Here is a 19,688-nt window from a genome sequence, read left to right as displayed (position 1 = left end):
TCTAGCTCTCACAAAAGTAAAAAAAAAAAATCTGCTCCCTCTTGAAGCCAAATAAAATGATAATAAAACAAAAACTGCATTTTTACTGTTTAAGACCAAGCATGCTTAGGAGTTTTTGGTAGTTTGCCTTCTATGGTTTTCTATCATGCTGATACTTTTGAAACAGACAGGTCAGAAAACATAAAAGAATTGAGCTCATGATCCCATCAGATCTCAGCCAATGATTAAAGTGGTTTAATTTTTGACTCAGGGTACATTAAAAAAAAGAAAATAAAGGTAAAGAGGATGATCAATGTTTCAAACTGCAACATCTTGTGTTGTAGGGATCTTTAAATCAAACATGGAAAAGTCTGAAATACCATTTGAATGAGGACATGGTTTTCAGGAAGAAATGATTTTGTGGATGCTTTTCTTTAATACAGTAAAGGTGTTAAATCAGTGATTCTTGTCTTCCTAGATATTATTTCTTACTATGAATGATATTTATTTATTTTTATTACATGATAAATTATACTCCCCAGAAAGCTAGTGGAATGAGGTTAACATAGCACTAGGTTTTTCATGCATACCAAACAACTACAGTGGTGAGTGACAAAACCCGGCCAAGAAGCAAGGAAACAGTTTGGTCATCTTAAGTCAGAAGATTTCTCTGATAGCATCCACATTTGAAATACTTTGGTGCTTTTGTGCTTCTTTGTCATGTTAGTCTGTGACATGTCAACCCAAAACTTTTTTCAATAATACAATAAGATAACAAGGTATGTAGACCACTAATAAAAGCAATTTTGGAAGAAAAAAGCAGTAGAAATGGGTGGGTGGGAAACCTTAGAAAAATATGGATGAAGATAATGCTAAAGAGAGAAAAAAGTAGGAGGGAGGAAAGAAGCCAAAGGCCTGCTTCAGATTCAGGGCCACAAAACACCGACAATTCACTCGTGAGGTCATCATAATAAATGGCTGCATCACAGCGGAGTGGCTGGGAGGCAGGGATGCAAAGTGACACTTCATTTTACATTTACCAAGTAACTACAGAATTAACACATAAATTTAAAAATACATGGAACTTCCAAAATAAACCATTTGTGCCTCAATGGATCCATTTAAACTTTTTCCTATGCTCATAATTTTATCTGTTGCAAAAAGGTGTCAGTTTAAAAAAATACACCTTTATTGCAAACAAGAATAAACAGACTTTTTCCACCTTCTTCACCAAGCCTATGCCATGTCTATCAATTGCACCCTGAAATCCCTCTCTCTTGGTTTTTCTGCTACAATACTGGGAGTGTTAACTTCTCAAGGAAACCCTGAGCCATAAAAAAGTCCACATAAATTATAAACTGCCCCTCTCATCTGCTTGTCTGTAACAAATACTGCTTTAGTAAGTAAAGAGTGGGAGAGAGAGAAAGGAATGAAGAGGAAGACTATTCTAGAATGAAAGATATAAGAGAAAGAGACAGAAAGCACACAGAGGGAGAAAAAAAAGTATAAAACCCGGAGACTATGATAAAAACAACAAAAAGAAGCTCAAAGACATGAAAATCTGATTCTGGTTCCATCAGACCAACCTTGGGTTGTTTCAGCATAAAGCTACCAAAGATTTAATACTCTATTCTCAACTAAATACCTACATGGAGACATGAAACCATAGTGCTTTCCTGGATGAAATAAAATTGGAGGTTAAATCTATCCTTGTCATTACTTAGTGGCTTATCTTCCTGATGTGAGCTATGGGTGGGAGGCTCTTTGACTCTTCAGAGATAACCTTAACCTAAGCCGTCTGTCCTGACTTGTGGGTGTGGGATGGTGAGAGGCTGCAGTCCTGCCCTTGGTGACCATGGCAACGACTCCAGTCCCAGGAAACAATTTAACAATACAAAGTCTATAAACTTTAAATATTCAGGGGAAATGCAAACCAAATGTGCTAAAAGCTTATCTAGAATGTATGAAGTCCATGCTAAAATCTTACCTAGGATGTGGAAGATATATGCTAATTATGATGTGGGCTGTGGGTGGGAAGCTCTTTGTCTCTTCAGAGATAACCTTAACCTAAGCTGTCTGTCCTGACTTGTGGGTGTGGGATGGTGAGAGGCTGCAGTCCTGCCCTTGGTGACCATGGCCACGACTACAGTCCCAGGAAACAGTTTAACAATGCAACGTCTATAAACTTTGAATATTCAGGGAAAATGCAAACCAAATGTGCTAAAAGCTTATCTAGAATGTATGAATTCCATGCTAAAAGCTTACCTGGGATGTGGAAAATATATGCTAATTCAAGCCTATTGAGAACTGAAACAAAAGGACCATCTGGCCTTTCCTCTCTGTATAAGAGGGACTCAAAAATCTTGTTCAGGGCTCGGGATTGAAACAGAAAGCTCCCAAGTCTGGCTGGCCGTCAATAAACCATTTTTCCTTCTTAAAATCATTCCTGAGTCCTGGTCTTTCTATACGCAAATAATTGAACCTCTCTCAAATTCTACAACATTCCTAGCTCTCTCCTTTTGTTTTTTTAGTTCCTTTTTTTCCTTCTAGCCTCCAAGTACCCATCCTTAGCCTTGTGTCATGATTGCCTGGTTTGCCACTACGTGCCTATAGGTCATCATAGAACCTGATGCCTAGAAAGACACCTCAACATTTGTTGAACTAATTAACTTTACATTCATCTATGAATTGAGACTATCATCTCTATGTTATCAACTTTTAAATCTACATGTCAAACAATCTCTGTAATAAGAGAGCCACAAATTTCTAATCCCCTATAAGTTAGGCTCAGTTCACAAGTTCTATACTCATCTTGTTCAAAAAAGAGCCATTTTTCTCCTAGGTTGGCACTCCTTAAATATTGTTTATTTCTTTCTGTTCTCTCTAAATTTCTTGTAACCCTGTTTTATTTTTCCCTCTTTCTTGTGTCTTATCCAATATGAAATATAGGCTGTGTCTCTCATCTGGAAGGTCTTGCCCTCTCACTGCACTGATCCCACCAACTCACTTGCAGTCCCATTTGATTCCTTTGCTAGATATTACTATAGAAACATACCTTGCTTTTAAAAATATATATTTACTTACATATTTGGGGTTAAATGTTGTTTATTCTTCCTTCCTCTTTCATGTTTCTTTGTCTTTCCTTTTTTGCTTTTAATAAGTCAATTTTTTTTGCCTTTATAATTATTTTACTTTCCTTTTAATTACCCTAGAGAATATAACATGCATCCTGGGCCATCTAGGACCACAAAACACTTTAGCCTCATTTATAACAAATTCCTTTCACGTACCATGTATTTCAATTCGTAATATATTTTAAACATCACAATACATTGTTTTATTTTATGCAGTCAAACATCATTTAGATTGACCTATGTATTTGCCCTTTCAAAAGCTCTGCATTCCTTCCTGCATTGCCAAATTTCCACCTGAGAACGTTTTCCTTCTGCCTTTGGTGAGGGTTTACTTAAATGATTTCTCTCAGTTTTTGTTGGTCTTTGCCTTGATTTCACCTACATTTCTTAAGGATATTTCACTGGATATAGATTTCATGGTAGGAATTATTTTCTTTCATTACTTTAAAGATTTCATTTCTTGTATTCTGACTGACTTTACTTCCATTGAGAAATCTTCAAGAAGTTTTAGTGTTGCTTTTTTTGAAGGTCATGTCTCTTTTTTCCTCTGGCTACTTTAAAATGTTTCTCTTTATCTTTAGGTCAACAGCTTTACTATCTTAGTTTATGTTTGGTTTTCTTTGTATTTATCTTGCCTGGTGATCATATCAAGAAATCTATTGTTTACCACTTTTTAAGAACATTCTTCCATTATCTGCCAAATATTACTTTAGCCTCACTCTCTTTCCTTTCCTTCTGAACCTCCATTTACAAATCTCCTAGACATTCTCACCTTAATCCACATTTTTCTTAGATTCTTTTCTGTATTTTCTAAACTTCTGTCTCTCTGTGCTTCAGTCTGTATATTTACTTCAGTTCTCTTCCAGTTCACTAATTCATCTTCAGTTGTATCTAATCTGATATAAAACCCGCCAATTTAGCTCTTAATTCAGTTCTAGAATTTCCGTGCTTAATTTCCAATTAATTGCCAAGATTATTAATCTTTTCAATTGTCCCTGTCACTTGTTTCTGTTGATTTTCAGTCCAATTTATTTTGTTTTGTATTCCTGATTATTTTTTTAATAGACAAGCTGGATGTTGTATATGAAAAATTCCACAAATTTGAAGCTTTGCATGCTTTCTTCCTCCAGAAAGGTTTACAGTGTTCAGCATTAGCAATCTCAGATCATTTTAATCTATTCAGGGTTTTGATTATCTGATTCTAGGTTTCAAAATTCTTACTAAGGTTATATTTTCAGTATGCCTTCAAGAATTTGGCCGTTCAGAGTCCTTATCAAAAACCTGTTTACCAATACTCCTGCCCTTGGCAGCCTCTAATCTTTTGCTTCCTAACCTTTAAAAATCCATAAAAATGCTTAAGACTCTCATATACTCCTTTCAGATCTACAGATCTCTGGGGGATAAGCAATACCAAATACAACTTCTTTCTCCCGGCCCCCAGCGTTCCTTCTCTCCTGAATCTTGTTTCACAATTCTCACGCCTTGGTAAACTTCTAATCCTTCAGTTTTTTGGGGTCTATCTTTTCTAGCTGTTCTCTAGCTGCTTCCTTAGAGAACCATGGCTAATACAGAATTTGGGACTAGGAGTGTTTCTTGAGAAAGAGAATCTTAAGGATGAGATTGCTGAGTTGGTTCTGGGATTTTTTGAATTGTTTCTCTAACCTTGATGTAGGCTATGGGTGGGGGGTCTGTTAGTCTCTTCATAGATAACCTGACAGAGCTGTGCATTTGGGACAGTAAGAAGAGCAGCCCTGCCCTTGGTAACCATGACAACAACTTCAGGCCAGGAGAAACAGTTTAGCAATGCAAACTCTATAAACTTTAAATATTCAGGGGAAATGCAAACCAAATGTGCTAAAAGCTTATCTAGAATATATGAAGTCCATGCCAAAAGCTTACCTAGGATGTGGAAGATATATGTTCATTCAAGCCTATTGAGCACTGAAACAAAGTACCATTTGACCCCCCACCCTGTATAAAAGAAACTTGAAAATATTGTTCAAGGCTCAGATTTTGGAATTGGAATGAGAAGCTGAGTTCAGCCAGTCGTAAATAAATCCTTTTTCCTTCCAAAAATTACTCCTGAGTCCTGGCCTTTCTGTACGCAAATAATTGAACCTCTCGCAAATAATTGAACCTCTCTCAACTTCTACAACAACCTGACACTATCTATTTTCAACAATAAAGATGGTCCATGACTTGAATTGGCAAAATACCACCACTGGATAAGAATACTAAAATGTTATAAGTGGCAAGGCTCTGGGTGAGTGTTTTTTTTGGGGGGGGGGGGGATAAATATTGTTTAATGTAATAACTTCTAAAATTAAATGTTAAACCTATTTTTTTCTTCTTTATTTTATTTTAAATGTTACATTAAAAAATATGAGGTCCCCATATACCCCCACCCCACCCACTCCACCCGATGTGGACTATGGGTGGGAGGCTGTTCGTTCCTTCGTGTCCTGACTTGTGAGCGTGGGACAGTGAAAGGCTGCAGTCCTGCCCTTGGTGACCACGGCAATGACTCTAATCCTGGGAAGCAAAGCAAACTCTATATCATACCAGTCAGTCCAGGGAAACTCTGATGGTGGTGATGCTGAAGCTTAAGGGAACTTGGACTTGGCCTCGAATGGGAAATATAATATAGCCTGTGCATAAATTCAAAATCATCTAATTCTGTATCCAAGTGTGCCTAGTCTCTAGAAATCCAGTTAAGTGATAGGGGTTTGAATGTTCAGAAAGGATGTAAAACTGAATGTGTATTCAAAGTTGCATCCAGACAGAATGTGGGCAAGATGCTAATTCAAGCTCACCAGAAATGTGAGCCAATATGTTAATTTAAAACCTACCTGGTGCTCAAGCAAACATTTAACTAACAAAAAAAAATAGTTTTCTTTGATAAAAGCACCATTTGACTCCCCACCCTGTGTAAAAGGAACTTGAAAATCTTGCCGGAGGCTCAGGTTTGAAACAGAAAGCTCCCAAGTCTCGCAGGCTGTCAATAAATCATTTTTCTGACTATGGGGTGCAGTGATGCTCAGAGATGAACTTACCAGGTGCAATGGATGTATCACGATGATGGGAGAGAGTGTTGCTGTGGGGGGAGTGGGGGGCGGGGGCGGTGGGGTTGAATGGGACCTCATATATTTTTTTAATGTAATTTTAAAAAAATAATAATAAATAAATATTAAAAAATAAATAAATCATTTTTCCTTCTCAAATCATTCCTGAGTCCTGGCCTTTCTATACGCAATTAATCGAACCTTTCTCAACTTCTGCAACACTCTCATATCAACAACCTCTTCCATCACTGCGGCACATCCACTGCACCTGGCGAATATATTCTGGAGCTGGGTGAGTGTTTTTGATGGTGTAATAGTTTTGGGGAGTAAATGATGTTGGCTGTTTGTTCCTAAGTATGCTGGATACAGTTGTAAAAGAAAGGGATGAGTTTAAGGTCTCAAATTTCCAATTTAAGTGCCACATGAAGGATGTGAAAGCTTCTATTCTGAAAACCAGATCGAGTCTCCCACTGGGCCAGTAAAACGTAAACAGAATTCCCAACCTTGCATGGTATCTGCTGTTAAGGACAAAGCATTGATTGGAAAGGAATAGGATCCTGGAAGTTGGAATGAAGACATATGGGTTGATAATAATAATAATAATGGTAGGGACATTGAAACTCTATATTCTGCTAAATCTTTTATCAGATAAACCTGTAAGGGTCTTCCCTAAGGAATCAGCCACTCAATCTCCATTTTGCCCTGAGGAATCAGCCATCCAAACTCTACTTTGCTGTACCTGATAATCCTGTAACCACTTCCCCTGAGGAAACATTTCTGTCTGAACAGATCAACCCTGTTTCAACAGAAGAAACAGCAACTGAATATCCTGAGGTAATTGGCTTGCAAGATACTAATTCTTTTCATGACCCACCCCACCATTCCTCTTTTTTTCCATACCTAAAACCAAACTGAAGTCCCAGAAGGCCACAAAAGTGACCCATGGGGAGGTATACTATACTCCAAAACAATTGCAATGACTTTTTCCAAATTATATAGACAGAAATAAGGAGAATATGTGTGGAATGGATATTAAGGGTATGGGATAATGGTGGAAGGAACATAAATCTGGATCCGGTTGAATTTATTGATATGGGCCCACCAAGCAGATATTCTTGGTTCAATATTGTAGCTCCAGGGCTCTTCGATGATGCTTTCATAATTTGTTATAAATTTTTCACAACAATGCAAGGTATTTGTGGTGGGGTCATGTATGGGAGCCATGTATGATGTTATGCATGTTTGTTTTGTAAGTTCACAACGTTTACCATACAGCTATTGTTTATGTATGCTCATATAAGAATGATATACTTCAGTAAATTGCCTTTTAAAAGGGAAAAAAACTATATTAGTCTTCCTTACTTGTATTCAAAATGAAGTTTGATCAAATTTCACAAAATTATGATAAAAATATTCCTAGTGAATATATTTGGAATGATATTCAGGAAAATCACAATAATATTATATATTCTATATACTGGTACTTACACATTACTAGAATTACTAGAATGAAAACATTTGCCCATAGTTAAGTGTTGGAAAATTCACTGTTGACTACGTAAGGCAATAAAATGGATATTCTCTATATATTCTTAAAAATTTAAAAATTAATTACAAATATTTCAAATTTAATTAATTATTGCTTTTCTGTTTAAAAAATGTAGGTACTTTTGGATAATAGGATCTTCGGTTGCAACTTTTTGAGGTGTTGTAAGTATTTAGCTTTTTTAATCACAAGATACAAACACTTTCTGACACAATCACATTAAATATTTTAATATGTTATAAAGATTATTTTGAAAGAATTCATGCCCTCAGAATGTACCTCCTTCAGTGTATTTTCTGCTTAAATATCACTGTCTTCTAATCATTACTAATGTAACTATGTTACAAAAGTAACTTAAAGTAAAAATACTTTATAAATCATTCCCATCTATGATAATAATTTCTGACTCTGTTTCCCACCCCACACCCCGGGATTTCATTGATGAAAAAAACCATGCTATGCTCTTTCTGAAAGAATGAAGTCTTTTAGTGATTGGTATATTTAGAACACAATTTTCTCTTTACCAAGTGGTAGTGTAATTCAGTGCTCAACAATTGTGATGTGCTAAAAATGATGCTAAAATGTACATATGGCCATAAAAATTTAATAAAATACTTAAAAAGTGGTATATTTGAAATTTTGAGTTTTTAAACCTTTGCTGAAATAGTCAAATTTGTAGAAGGAGCTAGAATTTTGAGATTTTACTTTCATAACCTCAGAAGAGTTTACTCAAACCCCTAGATGGGAAGAACAAGTACAAAGGTACTTTTTAGATGACAGTGAACATTTATAATTTTGATTCCAGGGGGAAGAGATCTCTTTCAGCAGGGATTATAATACTATTTGGGCAACATTCACCCATTTGTATACTACAAATGAGGAAAAGGAGAGAGCAAGGGAGAGAATTAATTCATTATGTGAGTAAATATGACCTGAAAACATTTTTGGACTCTTCTGCCCATCCCATCAGGTTGTAGGAAACATGACTGCATGCTTTTTAAACTAGATATTTTAGTATAACAACATTTCCAAGTGGAAAAAGGACCTTCATTTGACATTCAAGCACAATGGCTTACCCACAGCATTGTAGAGAGGCTCTCCAGTTAACTTGTCCCAGATGACAGTGGTTTCCCTCTGATTGCTGACACCAATAGCTTTAAAGAGAAAGTTTAACAGAAGGGAACAGAGAATTAAACAAGTAGAAAATTACTTCTGGAGAATAGTTTTTTATTCTATAGGCACAACTAAACATAACAATTTGAAAAAAACATTTGAAACGTCTGTTTTTATTTTCTTTAAGTGGCCCAGGGAAAAGTGAACACTTAACATCAAATGCTCCTTTTATTTGTACAGATTCCTCCTGCTTCAACATCAGCACACAATGACATGGACCCAGATCAATACCCAAATAACGTGATGAATGCACAACTCTGTGGTTATACTAGGTGCCACTGGATGGACTGTATGCTTTATGAATATGTATCAATAAAATTGATTTTAAAAAATATCCAGGAGCAGATGTGACTCAAGCACTTGAGTGCCCACCTCCCACATGGGAGGCCCTGGGTTTGGTTCCCGGAGCCTCCTGAAAAAACAAAAACAGGCAACAAGCAAAATAAACAAAAAGCCAACTCAGGGCTAAGTGGTTGAGCACTGGCTTCTCACATATGAGGTCCCAGGTTCAATCCCAGGCCCCCGGTAACAAAACAAAATAAACCAAAACAAAAAATGAGCCCAAATGAAAGGTTCCCAGGTTGGCTTACAAAAAAGGAATCCAAAAACTTTCGAAATTTATAACTCAATTTATTGTTCTGAGCAGACCAACGCTTACCTCATATATTTTACTTACTAATAGCTACAAGGATTTTCTCAATGGTATAGTCTATCCATACTCACCTTATTCAAGTTCAGCTTGATTCAGCTAATTCAGAGGTTCTCAGATTTGGTTATACATTAAAATCAACTAGGAAGCGTTTTTTTTTTTTTTTTTAGGTACCTGGGATTGAACCAATGACACTGTACAAGCAAAGCAGGAGGTCAACCACAGAGCTACACCTGCTCCCCATAGGAAGCTTTTAAAATACATCAGTGCCCAGGTCCTGGCCCAAACATTCCCATTTAACTGAGCTGGGGTGGGATCTGAGCATTGTTATTTTTTCCCTAAAACTCCCCAAGTGGGATTAATATGCAACATAGGTAGAACACACTGGGCTAGAGGATAGAGCTCTTCCCAGATTAGGGCAGACCTAAGAGCAGGGGTTCTTAACCTTTTTTGTTCCACATACCCATTTGACAGTCAAATGAAAACCACAGAAAACTTATTATTAAGTCCACACTCTACTGTGTATTATTTAGTAAATACATCACACCCACACCAACATGTCCTCACAAGAATAATGGTTTTTTTAATTAAAATTCAAGCTCATGGACTCCTGCCTTAGAGGCCATACAGCCAGCAACACGTCGCATGCTCAATTTTCCTCTAGAATCTTCTATCATGTGACCATTCCAGGTATGCACTTCAAGTGACCAGATACTCACTACCTCTCTCAAGGCAGACCAACCTCTATTGGACAGCTTCTTTATTAGAAAAATCCTTTTCCTTGTAGCTTCCACCTACAAGTCTTAGTTATTTTCTTTGGAAATACACAGAATAAGGTGAATCCTTTTTCCACATGTCAGTCTTTCAGAAAGTCAGGGCAGCTATTTGGTCCCTCAAGTCTCTTCCCCTGTCTAGGCTGAACAATCCAATTTCCTTCAAATGCCCCTGCCTCCATACGACATGGTTTAAAGTTCCTTCACCACCTCTCCTATGAGCATGCAATACCTGGCCCTATCATTCAAACTGTACTGCCCAGAATAAAATACAATACTCTGGGAATGTTTGGACCAGCACAGAGTTGAGAGGGATCATCACCTCCCTTGCTCTAATATTTATCCAGTTTTGTTTTACTTACTTTAATACCTTTGCTAGAGGTATAAAGAGGATTGAGATTCTGCTCTGAAGAGGCATAGGGTAAAGGGAAGAGTTTTTCCTTTTAAAATAGAAGACAAATATGCTTGGAGGAATAAATGAAGAGAAAGGAGAATGGGGGAATATGAGGGAATCAATGGGACATGGTCCTGATCCTTTTAGTGACAGGAAGGGATGGAAGGAGAGCAAAGCTAGCTAGGCTGTTGCTTCCCTAGTGATGTAGGAAAGGGGGCAGGTGATGCAGATATTAAGGAACAGGAGGCTGAGGAACTGAGGCCCTCAAACCACCATTTTCTCTATGAAGTAGCAAGTGAGGTTATCTGATGAAAGAGGACCAAGCAAAAGTAGGCTCAAAGTTTGGAGCACTATCAACATGGTAAGAAATCAATAAATGCCATCTATTGGGGCCATTGTCATCATTATTATTGAGGAAAGAGTGGAGTGACAGTTGTTGACAATGGGATTGAACTAAACAGGAATTTCCCAGTAGCACTGAGGGCACAGCAGATACCAGAGAATTTAGTGGGACCTGGGCATGGGTTGCTAAAGTGGAATATTGTGAATGGGGTGCTTCTTTTAAGTGGCAACTTTACAATATGGGATCACAATGAATCCAATGTTAACTAAAATCTATTCCTCCCTACCACACTAATTTTTCCCATAAATAAACTGGCTTTTCCCTTAGCCGCAATCTTCCAGTCCATATTCTATCTCCCTCATGCTATCTTTCTTCACTGGCTCATTCTATTTTGAAGTGAGAATCTATTTTAAAACTATTTGTATCTGACTTTTTGGTTACTGAAGAGGTTCCTTCCTGAACACATCTTTCCCCTGTACCTTAATTCTTTTCCTTGGTTCCAAGGATTTTCTTGCCAAATCCAGTGAAATAGCTTCCGTGGATTTTCTTCCAATCACAAATACAACTTTAGTACCTGTTTTTCCCTAGGACACATGGACTTTCTGCAATGCCTCTGAAGTTTTTCAATGTTCTAACTTATCAGCTGTATCCTAAAATCCTAACTTTTCCTAAAGAAAAATCTTTCAGACTGTTAATCCCAGCATCTGTGCTTTTCTTAATAGTTTCCAATTCAATTCCCTCTTTCTCAGAATAGTAGGTTTCCAATTCTCCACCCTAGCTCAGCTGTACCCTTTAGGAACATATGAAAGTTAAATGCATAAAGTATACACTTCTTGGCCTCAAGGGCTTTTAGCTATAGATATTATAACCATAAAATTATAACTGCAGCTAAGAAAATATGCGTAGAACAAAAAAGACTTGAGGTACTCCAAGATGTTAATAATTGTCTTTGGATGGCAGAATTATGGATAACCAACATCTTTTTTAAACCATAATTTATAACTGGAACATTTTTTGAAGGAAAAGAAACCCATAGAGACATAAGGGAACAGAAAAATACAAGGCGCAGAAGAAGGCTCTGTGGCTACTAAAAGTGCCATGTGGGAGGAGGTATCAAGGTCTTTAAGAAAACGGTCTCTAAAGTTGTGTTTGAAGCAAGTTATAACAATTGCAAGTAAGATGCGATTTGTGCTGGGAAGTTATGGTGGAAAATGAGGTGCCTTAATTAGCATGTAGATAAAACTCCTGAGAGGTTGGGTCTGAGAGACGGAAATGTGTGAGTATGCTAGGTAGGGAGAGGCGGTGGAGGGATAGATGAGGGGGTGTTTCACTTTTCTCAACAATGAAATAACTGTGTTAGATACAAGAGAAACGAGTCACTGAGAACTTTATGCTCTCAGCTTTGAGACTATTTATGAGTAGGAGTATCTGGCGTTTTAATTCTTCATACTCTGTAGTTCAGTGATTGGCAGAAGAGTCAAGGACAGAAGCAGCCTCTTGTTTCCAGCTAATGTGTGCTCTTCAGCTGTAGAGTGCACTTCGTTTGTGGGGGCATTGTTCATGGTGACCAAAAATCAACAAACTTTCTGAAAGACAAGGACATCTAAAGCCAATGAAACTGATATTTGCAAAAGAAATACAACCAGATATGATGAACTCAATGATTCTTAGGTGATACTGTTGTAGAAGCTGAGAGATTTAATTATTTGCATATAGAAAGGCTAGGACTCAGGAATAATTTTTGGGAAGGAAAATGATTTATTTACGACCGGCCAGGCTTGGAGCTTTTAATTTTAAAATCTGAGCCCTGAACAAGATTTTTGAGGTTTTTTTTTATAAAGAGGAAGGGCCAAATGGTTCTTTGATTCAGTGCTCAATAGGCTTGAATTAGCATATATCTTTTACATCCTAGTTAAGCTTTTAGCATGGACTTCATACATTTTAGATAAGCTTTTAGCACATTTGGATTGCATTTTCCCTGAGTATTTAAAGTTTATAGAGTTTGTATTGCTAAACTGTTTCTCTGGGACTGCAGTTGTTGTCATAGTTACCAAGGGCAGGGCTGCAGTTCTTACTGTCCTAAATGCACCGCTCAGAAAACATACCTCAGAAAACATACCGCTCAGGTTATCTACGAAAATATGAACAGCCCCCCACCCATAGCCTACATTAATACTATAAATGTCAATCTTCAGTCGAAGATCTGTGGTAAGCTAATTTACTTACCACACTGAAAAAGAAAAAAAATTGAAGTGGTTTATATGATTATCATCAGTGTGGTTCAGGAAAAAGAGCACTGGACTTGGAGCCCGGGGAACTGTACTTCAATATTATCCACCACTAATTAGCTATGTGACCAGCAAAAAGTCTCTCTCCCTCATTTGCAGCTAGCAGGAGCTGGTCTAGGTGAAGAAGAGTCTGTATGGCTTTACTATTCTGTGATCTAGAGTTCGATAAAGGCAAGCAAAAGCTTCACCCTTGGCTATGCCAGTCTGATAAAACTATTTGGGAACAATTTTTTTTAAGCATATCTGGCCTGCTATGGAGGGGCTTGAGGGATGGTCTCCTCTTTGGCCATAGGCTGGTAGTTCTTGGTCACTCTGGATTGTGTATGGGTGAGGAATGCAGAGAAGAGAGCTGCGCGTTCAGTGTCCTTACAAATCAGATGAGTTAGAGCAAGTAGAGGACAAGACATCTGTGCAGGAGCTGTTTGTCACCCTCACATATACCAAAAAAAAAAAAAAAAAAACAAGAGAAAAAGGAATGGCACCCAAATGGGTCCAGAAGGCCAACATGCCACAGAACCAGTTTACCTGGAAGGGAGATACACCAATGTCAAAGCCATGGAAAATTGCCTTGGAATCCACATGCTGAACATAGTTTTAAGTTGCCTGATTATTTACATCTTTGGTAATGAATATTTTGAATACCAAGTGTGTTACTGGACGCTTATTATTTATTTGCACTGTTTAGACTGTGAGAACAGCTCAAGAAAATGACCAACAATCACTTTGACTTATAAGTTCTAAAACTTGGTAAGTGCAACTCTAAAAGAAGTTTGAAGCACTTCCACTGAGATACAGGGATAAAATGAGGGTAGGATTAATGTGCATGATATTAAGAGTTATTAACATCAATTGTATGTGTTTATTTCTTTTAAAAGCCTGTAATAATAGAATTATTGCTACAAGTTTTTGTATGTGATTATTGGATTAACATTTCCTGCACATGACCATTTGCTGCATGACCATTTTTGCTCCTTTGAAACTATAGCACACCTAACTCATAGTAAATAGTGCTTACTATAAGTAACTCATAGTAAACACTATGGGTTTGCTGAATGAATGATTCTGTTTATGCTTGATTCTTTAAGTGAATTTTCATTTATGTAAAGAGAGGAAAGACTGAAAAAAAATCAAGGTTTTCACTCTGGTAAGTCTTGGAGCTAGAATTACATGAATCAAAGCACTACTACCACCAATTGATGGCTCCTCCTATCCACAGTCAAAATACTTAATGAAAAAATAGTCCTTGGATGGTGAAAATTTTAAACTACAGAGACAGCAAACACCACATTATGCTTTTATCCTTTATTATAATTATTATTTCACTTATATTAATCTTGGATGACCGGTTTGTACTTTTTCTCATTGTACAAATAATGCAAAGCCAAAATTAGGTAGATATTCTAAACTACTAGGAATTTATGAAGAAATCTGCAATAATCCAACACTATCAAGCAATTATTTCAGAGAGATTTTACAAATGAAATGTTTTGATGCGTAACAACCTCACCCCCTCTGTCCCCAGTCCTCCCCCTGCCTTGTACCTTTTCTTTTTCTAGTCTTCCTTCCCTTGGTAAAAGGCATCCCCATCTATCAGGTAGCTCAAGCAAAAACCCCAAGCATCATCTTTTACTCACTTTGTCTCCCTATCCCACTAATTTCTCTACTACCCTGACATCCAATCAATCTGCAAGTCCTGTCCTTTTCTCCCCATCTCCACTGCTACCACTCTTGGCCAAGACACCCCCTTTCCCTCTCTCAGTACTCTCAGAGCAACTTAATCATTGGTCTCCCTGTGACCACACTTATGCCTGTACCATCCATTTTCCACATGGCAGCCAGGCAGAGGTCTTTAAACTACAAGTTAGTTCCTGTCACTCCTTGCCCCCTTACTTAAAAAAAAAACTTTTCAATGGTTCTCTGTGATGCTAAGAATAACCTCCAAACTATCACTGCCAAGACTCTACCCATTTCCCCAACTTCAGCCTCTACTAAAACCTCCTATCCATCTGCCCCCAAGTCCCAATTCTTTTTACTCAGCTTTTGACACGTGGGCCTTTTTTCTCACCCAGTAACGTGCCAACTTTATTCACACATCAGGACATTTGCACATGAGTTCCTCAAACACTCTTCCCCAAGATATTTGCATGGCTGCTCCCTTTTGGCCTTTCAGATCTCAGCAAAAGTGTCACCTCCTCAGAGAGGCCTTCCCTGTCTGCCCAATCTAAAGTGAGTAAAATAGACGTCTCTAGGCACAGTCCACCACATCCCTTGGTTAGATTTTCTGCATGGTACTTAGCACAGTCTGAAATTAGCTTGTGTTTGTCTGCTTGTATTTGTTTCAGCTTCACCAAAATAGAAGTGCCACAAGAATAGGGACTTAATCTGCTTGTTTATTGTTATATGCCCAGTTCTCACAGAAATGCTTAGGCCTGTATAGGCACTCAGTTATATGATGAATTAATGAATCATTTCATGTAGACACAGTTTTTCTTTCATTATAATTATTATAGCTCTGATTGAGATAATCATACCATGTGAGTAAAATATTCTATTAAAAATACCTTTTATGTTGGAAATATCAATATTGAGCTGTCCAAGTTTTTCACACGTTTTCTCTATACACTCATAGACAGACTGCAGAATTTCCTTAGGGTCTTGTTCCACCCATCTTTGAACAACAAAAGAATGTATTTGGTTAGTCTACAAGAAAGCAATACAAATGTAATTTATTTCTCTAGAAATGTTCACTTATAAGGGTGTGACTGGTGCATAAATTTTAAAGGAAAGCAGTTTAAATTTACTTAAAACTTTGTGAATAAAATTTTAAGGAGATAAGAATGTTTTTTAATTGATCAAACAGATATACTTGCTACCAAGTCAAATGCCATGAAATGAGGCTAAAAAAAGACTCAATGTTTCATTAGAACATGGAAAGATTAAAATCTTTTCTTGGCTCATAAAATTTGACTAAGTAAAAAATATCCGACAATCTAAAGAAATGATTTAAAGAAAAGCCTATTTCCCTTATATTTGTATCATTCTTCATACAATAATTATTTATTTTAAAGATGGCAACTAATAAGGCCACAGATAACAAATATTCTTCCTATTTTTAAATTATTTTTTCCAGTCCAATACGAAATTAATTCTTCAACTCTATATCCTGTGGGTTTCCTGCATTTTGTTATTTCTAAGGAGACTGATATATATATATATATATATATATATATATATATATAATATTCTTGGGTAATTGATATATAATTATATATATTATTCTTGTGAAATAGACATATGTGCATATGTGTGTATATAGAGAAGCAAAAGGAATTCTGAAAAGTCAAATAAGTATAATGATCTCTTTTGCCATTTTTTTCCAAAAAAAAATATTTTTTTTCTTTAGAGTTAGGAGAAGATAAATTCTTTCCAATAAATATTTCATGTAGACAAATGATTGGTCCAAGTTTTCAGACCTAATCAAGGCTAATAATAAATGAGAAGGAAGTGAAACCTGGGAGAAACAAATGGCTACTATTTGAGGAAGCCTGAAAGTAGGAATTACACAAACTAAAAGAATCTTACCCTGGCAGTAGCAAGGGAAATCCAAATGCCTTTCTTCTCTGCCTTCCTCAAACCTGGTTCAATGCTTCCCTTTCCTGAACTTAGAGTTCTATCTCTAAGTTCTGTTTTCCAGAAACCTAAATCCTCTTCCAAAATTTCTAATTTTCATCCCTCCAAGACCCAGGTAGCCTCTCTCCAAATTGCACTGGGATCAGGCATCTGAAACAGGCATTCTAATGTAGCCAACATAACAATAGCTTTTATTATTAAACAAAGGAAAATTTTTCATGTAAAGAAACTTAGTTTCTTCTCATTTTTCTTTTTTAAAAAACTGAGGTGAACTTTACAGTGAAATGCAGAGATCTGAAGTGCATAATTTGTTGAGACTTGATAAATATATATTATATACCTTCTACCTAACACCCAGGTCAAGTTATAGGAATATCTCCATCGCCCTTGAAAGTTCCTTCATGACCATTCCAATTCAATCACACATCCCACAGGCAAGCACTTTTCTTATTTCTATCATCCTAGATTAGTTTAGACTATTCTTGCATTTCTGATAAATGGAAACATATACTATGTACTCCTTTGTGTTTGGCTTTTCTCACTCTTCATAATGAGATTCATCTATGTTGCCGCATGTATCAGAAGTTCATTTTTTAAAAAATGGTTGAGTAGTTAAATTTTATTATTATCCATTTTACTGAGATATTTGGATTTTTAAAAAACTTTTGGTTATTATGAATAAAGCTTCTATAAAATATGATTTAATTTCTCTTGGATAAATTCCTAGGAGTGGAATGCTACAGGTATGTTTAACTTTATAAGAAACTGCCAAACAGTTTTTCAAAGGTTATAACATAAACATTATTAAATTTTAAATAATATACTTAACATTATATTTAATCAATTACTATATATGAACAATATCTACCCAAATGATGATTTTTCTTATTAAATAAGCTATGTGAATCTTTTACAAAGATATCTGTATTAAAAAACAAAACAAAACTTAAATCAGCAGTGTTGTGACAGTGAAGGGGATATAGAATTAAATGACTTTAAAGTTAATGTAGAACTTCTGATATTTAACAATCCTTTTTTGTTATTTTATAATCTCTTCCTTTTTCTGACCCTGAGTTTTAAAGTAAGGTTTTACTCAGCCACCAAGTTATTGGTTCTTTTCTTGACTAATACTGATCCTTCAAGACTTCTGGGGAAGGTGTTTTGCCAGTTTATTTTACAAATCCACAGGACAGGTGGGGTGAGATGAACTAATATAAACATGATGTGTCTTTACATATTAAATTAGGAAACATACCCTTCTTTTGGAAACTCTTGTTTTATTTCCACTTGATGATGACTAAGTAGTTCGGCTGTTTTTGAATTAAAAACCTGAAAAATATATTGCAATATTAGGGTAAAAATGCAGGTAGATATAAAAAATGTTTAATTTCAGCAACTGAAGTTCTTATTTACTGATAGAAAAGTCAATTCAGATGAAATGTCATACAAAATGATCTACTTTCTCTTCAGACAGAATCATAAAAGTTATAAGGTAGCTTCAGAAATAAAACTTCCCTTTGGATAAAACAGAAACCATGAGAATTAAGCCAAATTAAGAGGCAATCCCTTATTCCCTATTTAAAAAAACAAACCCGAAAGACTCCAGATGAAGGAAAGCTAATGGGTCAACCAATTAATAGAGCTGATTTTTTTTAGGGAATAGGAAAACCAAAAATAAAAGATCTGGCAAAATGGTGACAGTGATGGCCTAAGGTTCCATTCCTCACTCATCTGGAATGTACGGACAGAAAGACTCATTGGATGCTGAGACAAGGAAGTTAACTGGGTAAATTCCTTTGAAGGGAAGTGCAGAGCCTTATCAGCAGCTGGAAGACTCGTACACTGGCCCCAACCAGCTGATTGCTCCCTGTGACATACTTATGAGTCGTTCACCCTTGATATAAAACATTAAAAGAAATAGATGAAAGCTAAGTGCTGAATGATCCTCTATAATTTTAATACTATTAAGTCAACATTTTAAAAAACGGAGCAACATTTTTTATATATATTGTTCTGTCTTCCACCTTTAATTGAGTACCAAAGTGCCTGCTCTTAAAGAGTAAGAATTCATATTTCAATTAAAATTAACTTCCCAAACCACTGTAAGTGCAACAGTAAAGTCATTTCTAATTAGTAAAGAAAATGTTTACATGCCTAGGTTTCCTGTGAGAGAAAACTACCTGCTCAATGCAGACTAATAAAAAGGAAAGCAATCAGAGAAAACACTGAGTTGCCCCCCTCCCCCCAACATACACAACTCCTTTTCTGGAGGAAATGATAAACATAATATAAGTAAGAAGGCAAATTCTCAAGTCCTTTGAGGAGATAAAATATCTCGAGAGTCAAAGGTTAACTTGACATACCGTAAATGAAAAGCACTTGGCAGAATCCCATGACATAGCCCAGTAATTTACTACTTAGCACTAGGGTACGTTTCTAGGATGTTGGTTCCAGACTGGGGACTTCTGTCCTGTTTCATTCACCGATATATCCCTAGGGGCTAGAATAGTGCCTAGCAACAGGGGTGATACTCAAAAAATATTTTTTGAATGTCTGAAAAAATTATGGTCTATCAGATACCTATTAGGAGAAAAACAATCAAATAAAATGAGAAACTTAAGTGGCAGAAAAACTCTAATAGGAAATCACAGTAGCATTATGTTATTCATATTCCAGCTACCTGGGGGCCTGCTCACAAATTCCCACAGGACTCTGGG

General features: G+C 36.4%; 1 protein-coding gene across 6 annotated transcripts in view; it reads right to left on the bottom strand.

The window, feature by feature from the left end:
* GK (glycerol kinase) overlaps window positions 1–19,688 on the bottom strand; it is a 70,767-nt gene that overhangs the window by 41,314 nt on the left and 9,765 nt on the right. For all 6 annotated transcript variants that reach the window (XM_058292057.2, XM_071213041.1, XM_058292060.2 and 3 more), the window contains exons 2-4: window positions 18,227–18,300; window positions 15,903–16,009; window positions 8,798–8,875 (exon numbers count right to left, since the gene is read on the bottom strand). In XM_058292057.2, coding sequence (XP_058148040.1) covers window positions 8,798–8,875; window positions 15,903–16,009; window positions 18,227–18,300 — 259 coding nt within the window. The remainder of the gene's footprint in view (window positions 1–8,797; window positions 8,876–15,902; window positions 16,010–18,226; window positions 18,301–19,688) is intronic.

The sequence above is a fragment of the Dasypus novemcinctus genome, chromosome X (assembly GCF_030445035.2).
Source record: "Dasypus novemcinctus isolate mDasNov1 chromosome X, mDasNov1.1.hap2, whole genome shotgun sequence".
NCBI classification, from domain to species: domain Eukaryota; kingdom Metazoa; phylum Chordata; class Mammalia; order Cingulata; family Dasypodidae; genus Dasypus; species Dasypus novemcinctus.
Note: the sequence above shows the minus strand (reverse complement) of the source record. Positions and strands in the feature narration are given on the sequence as shown.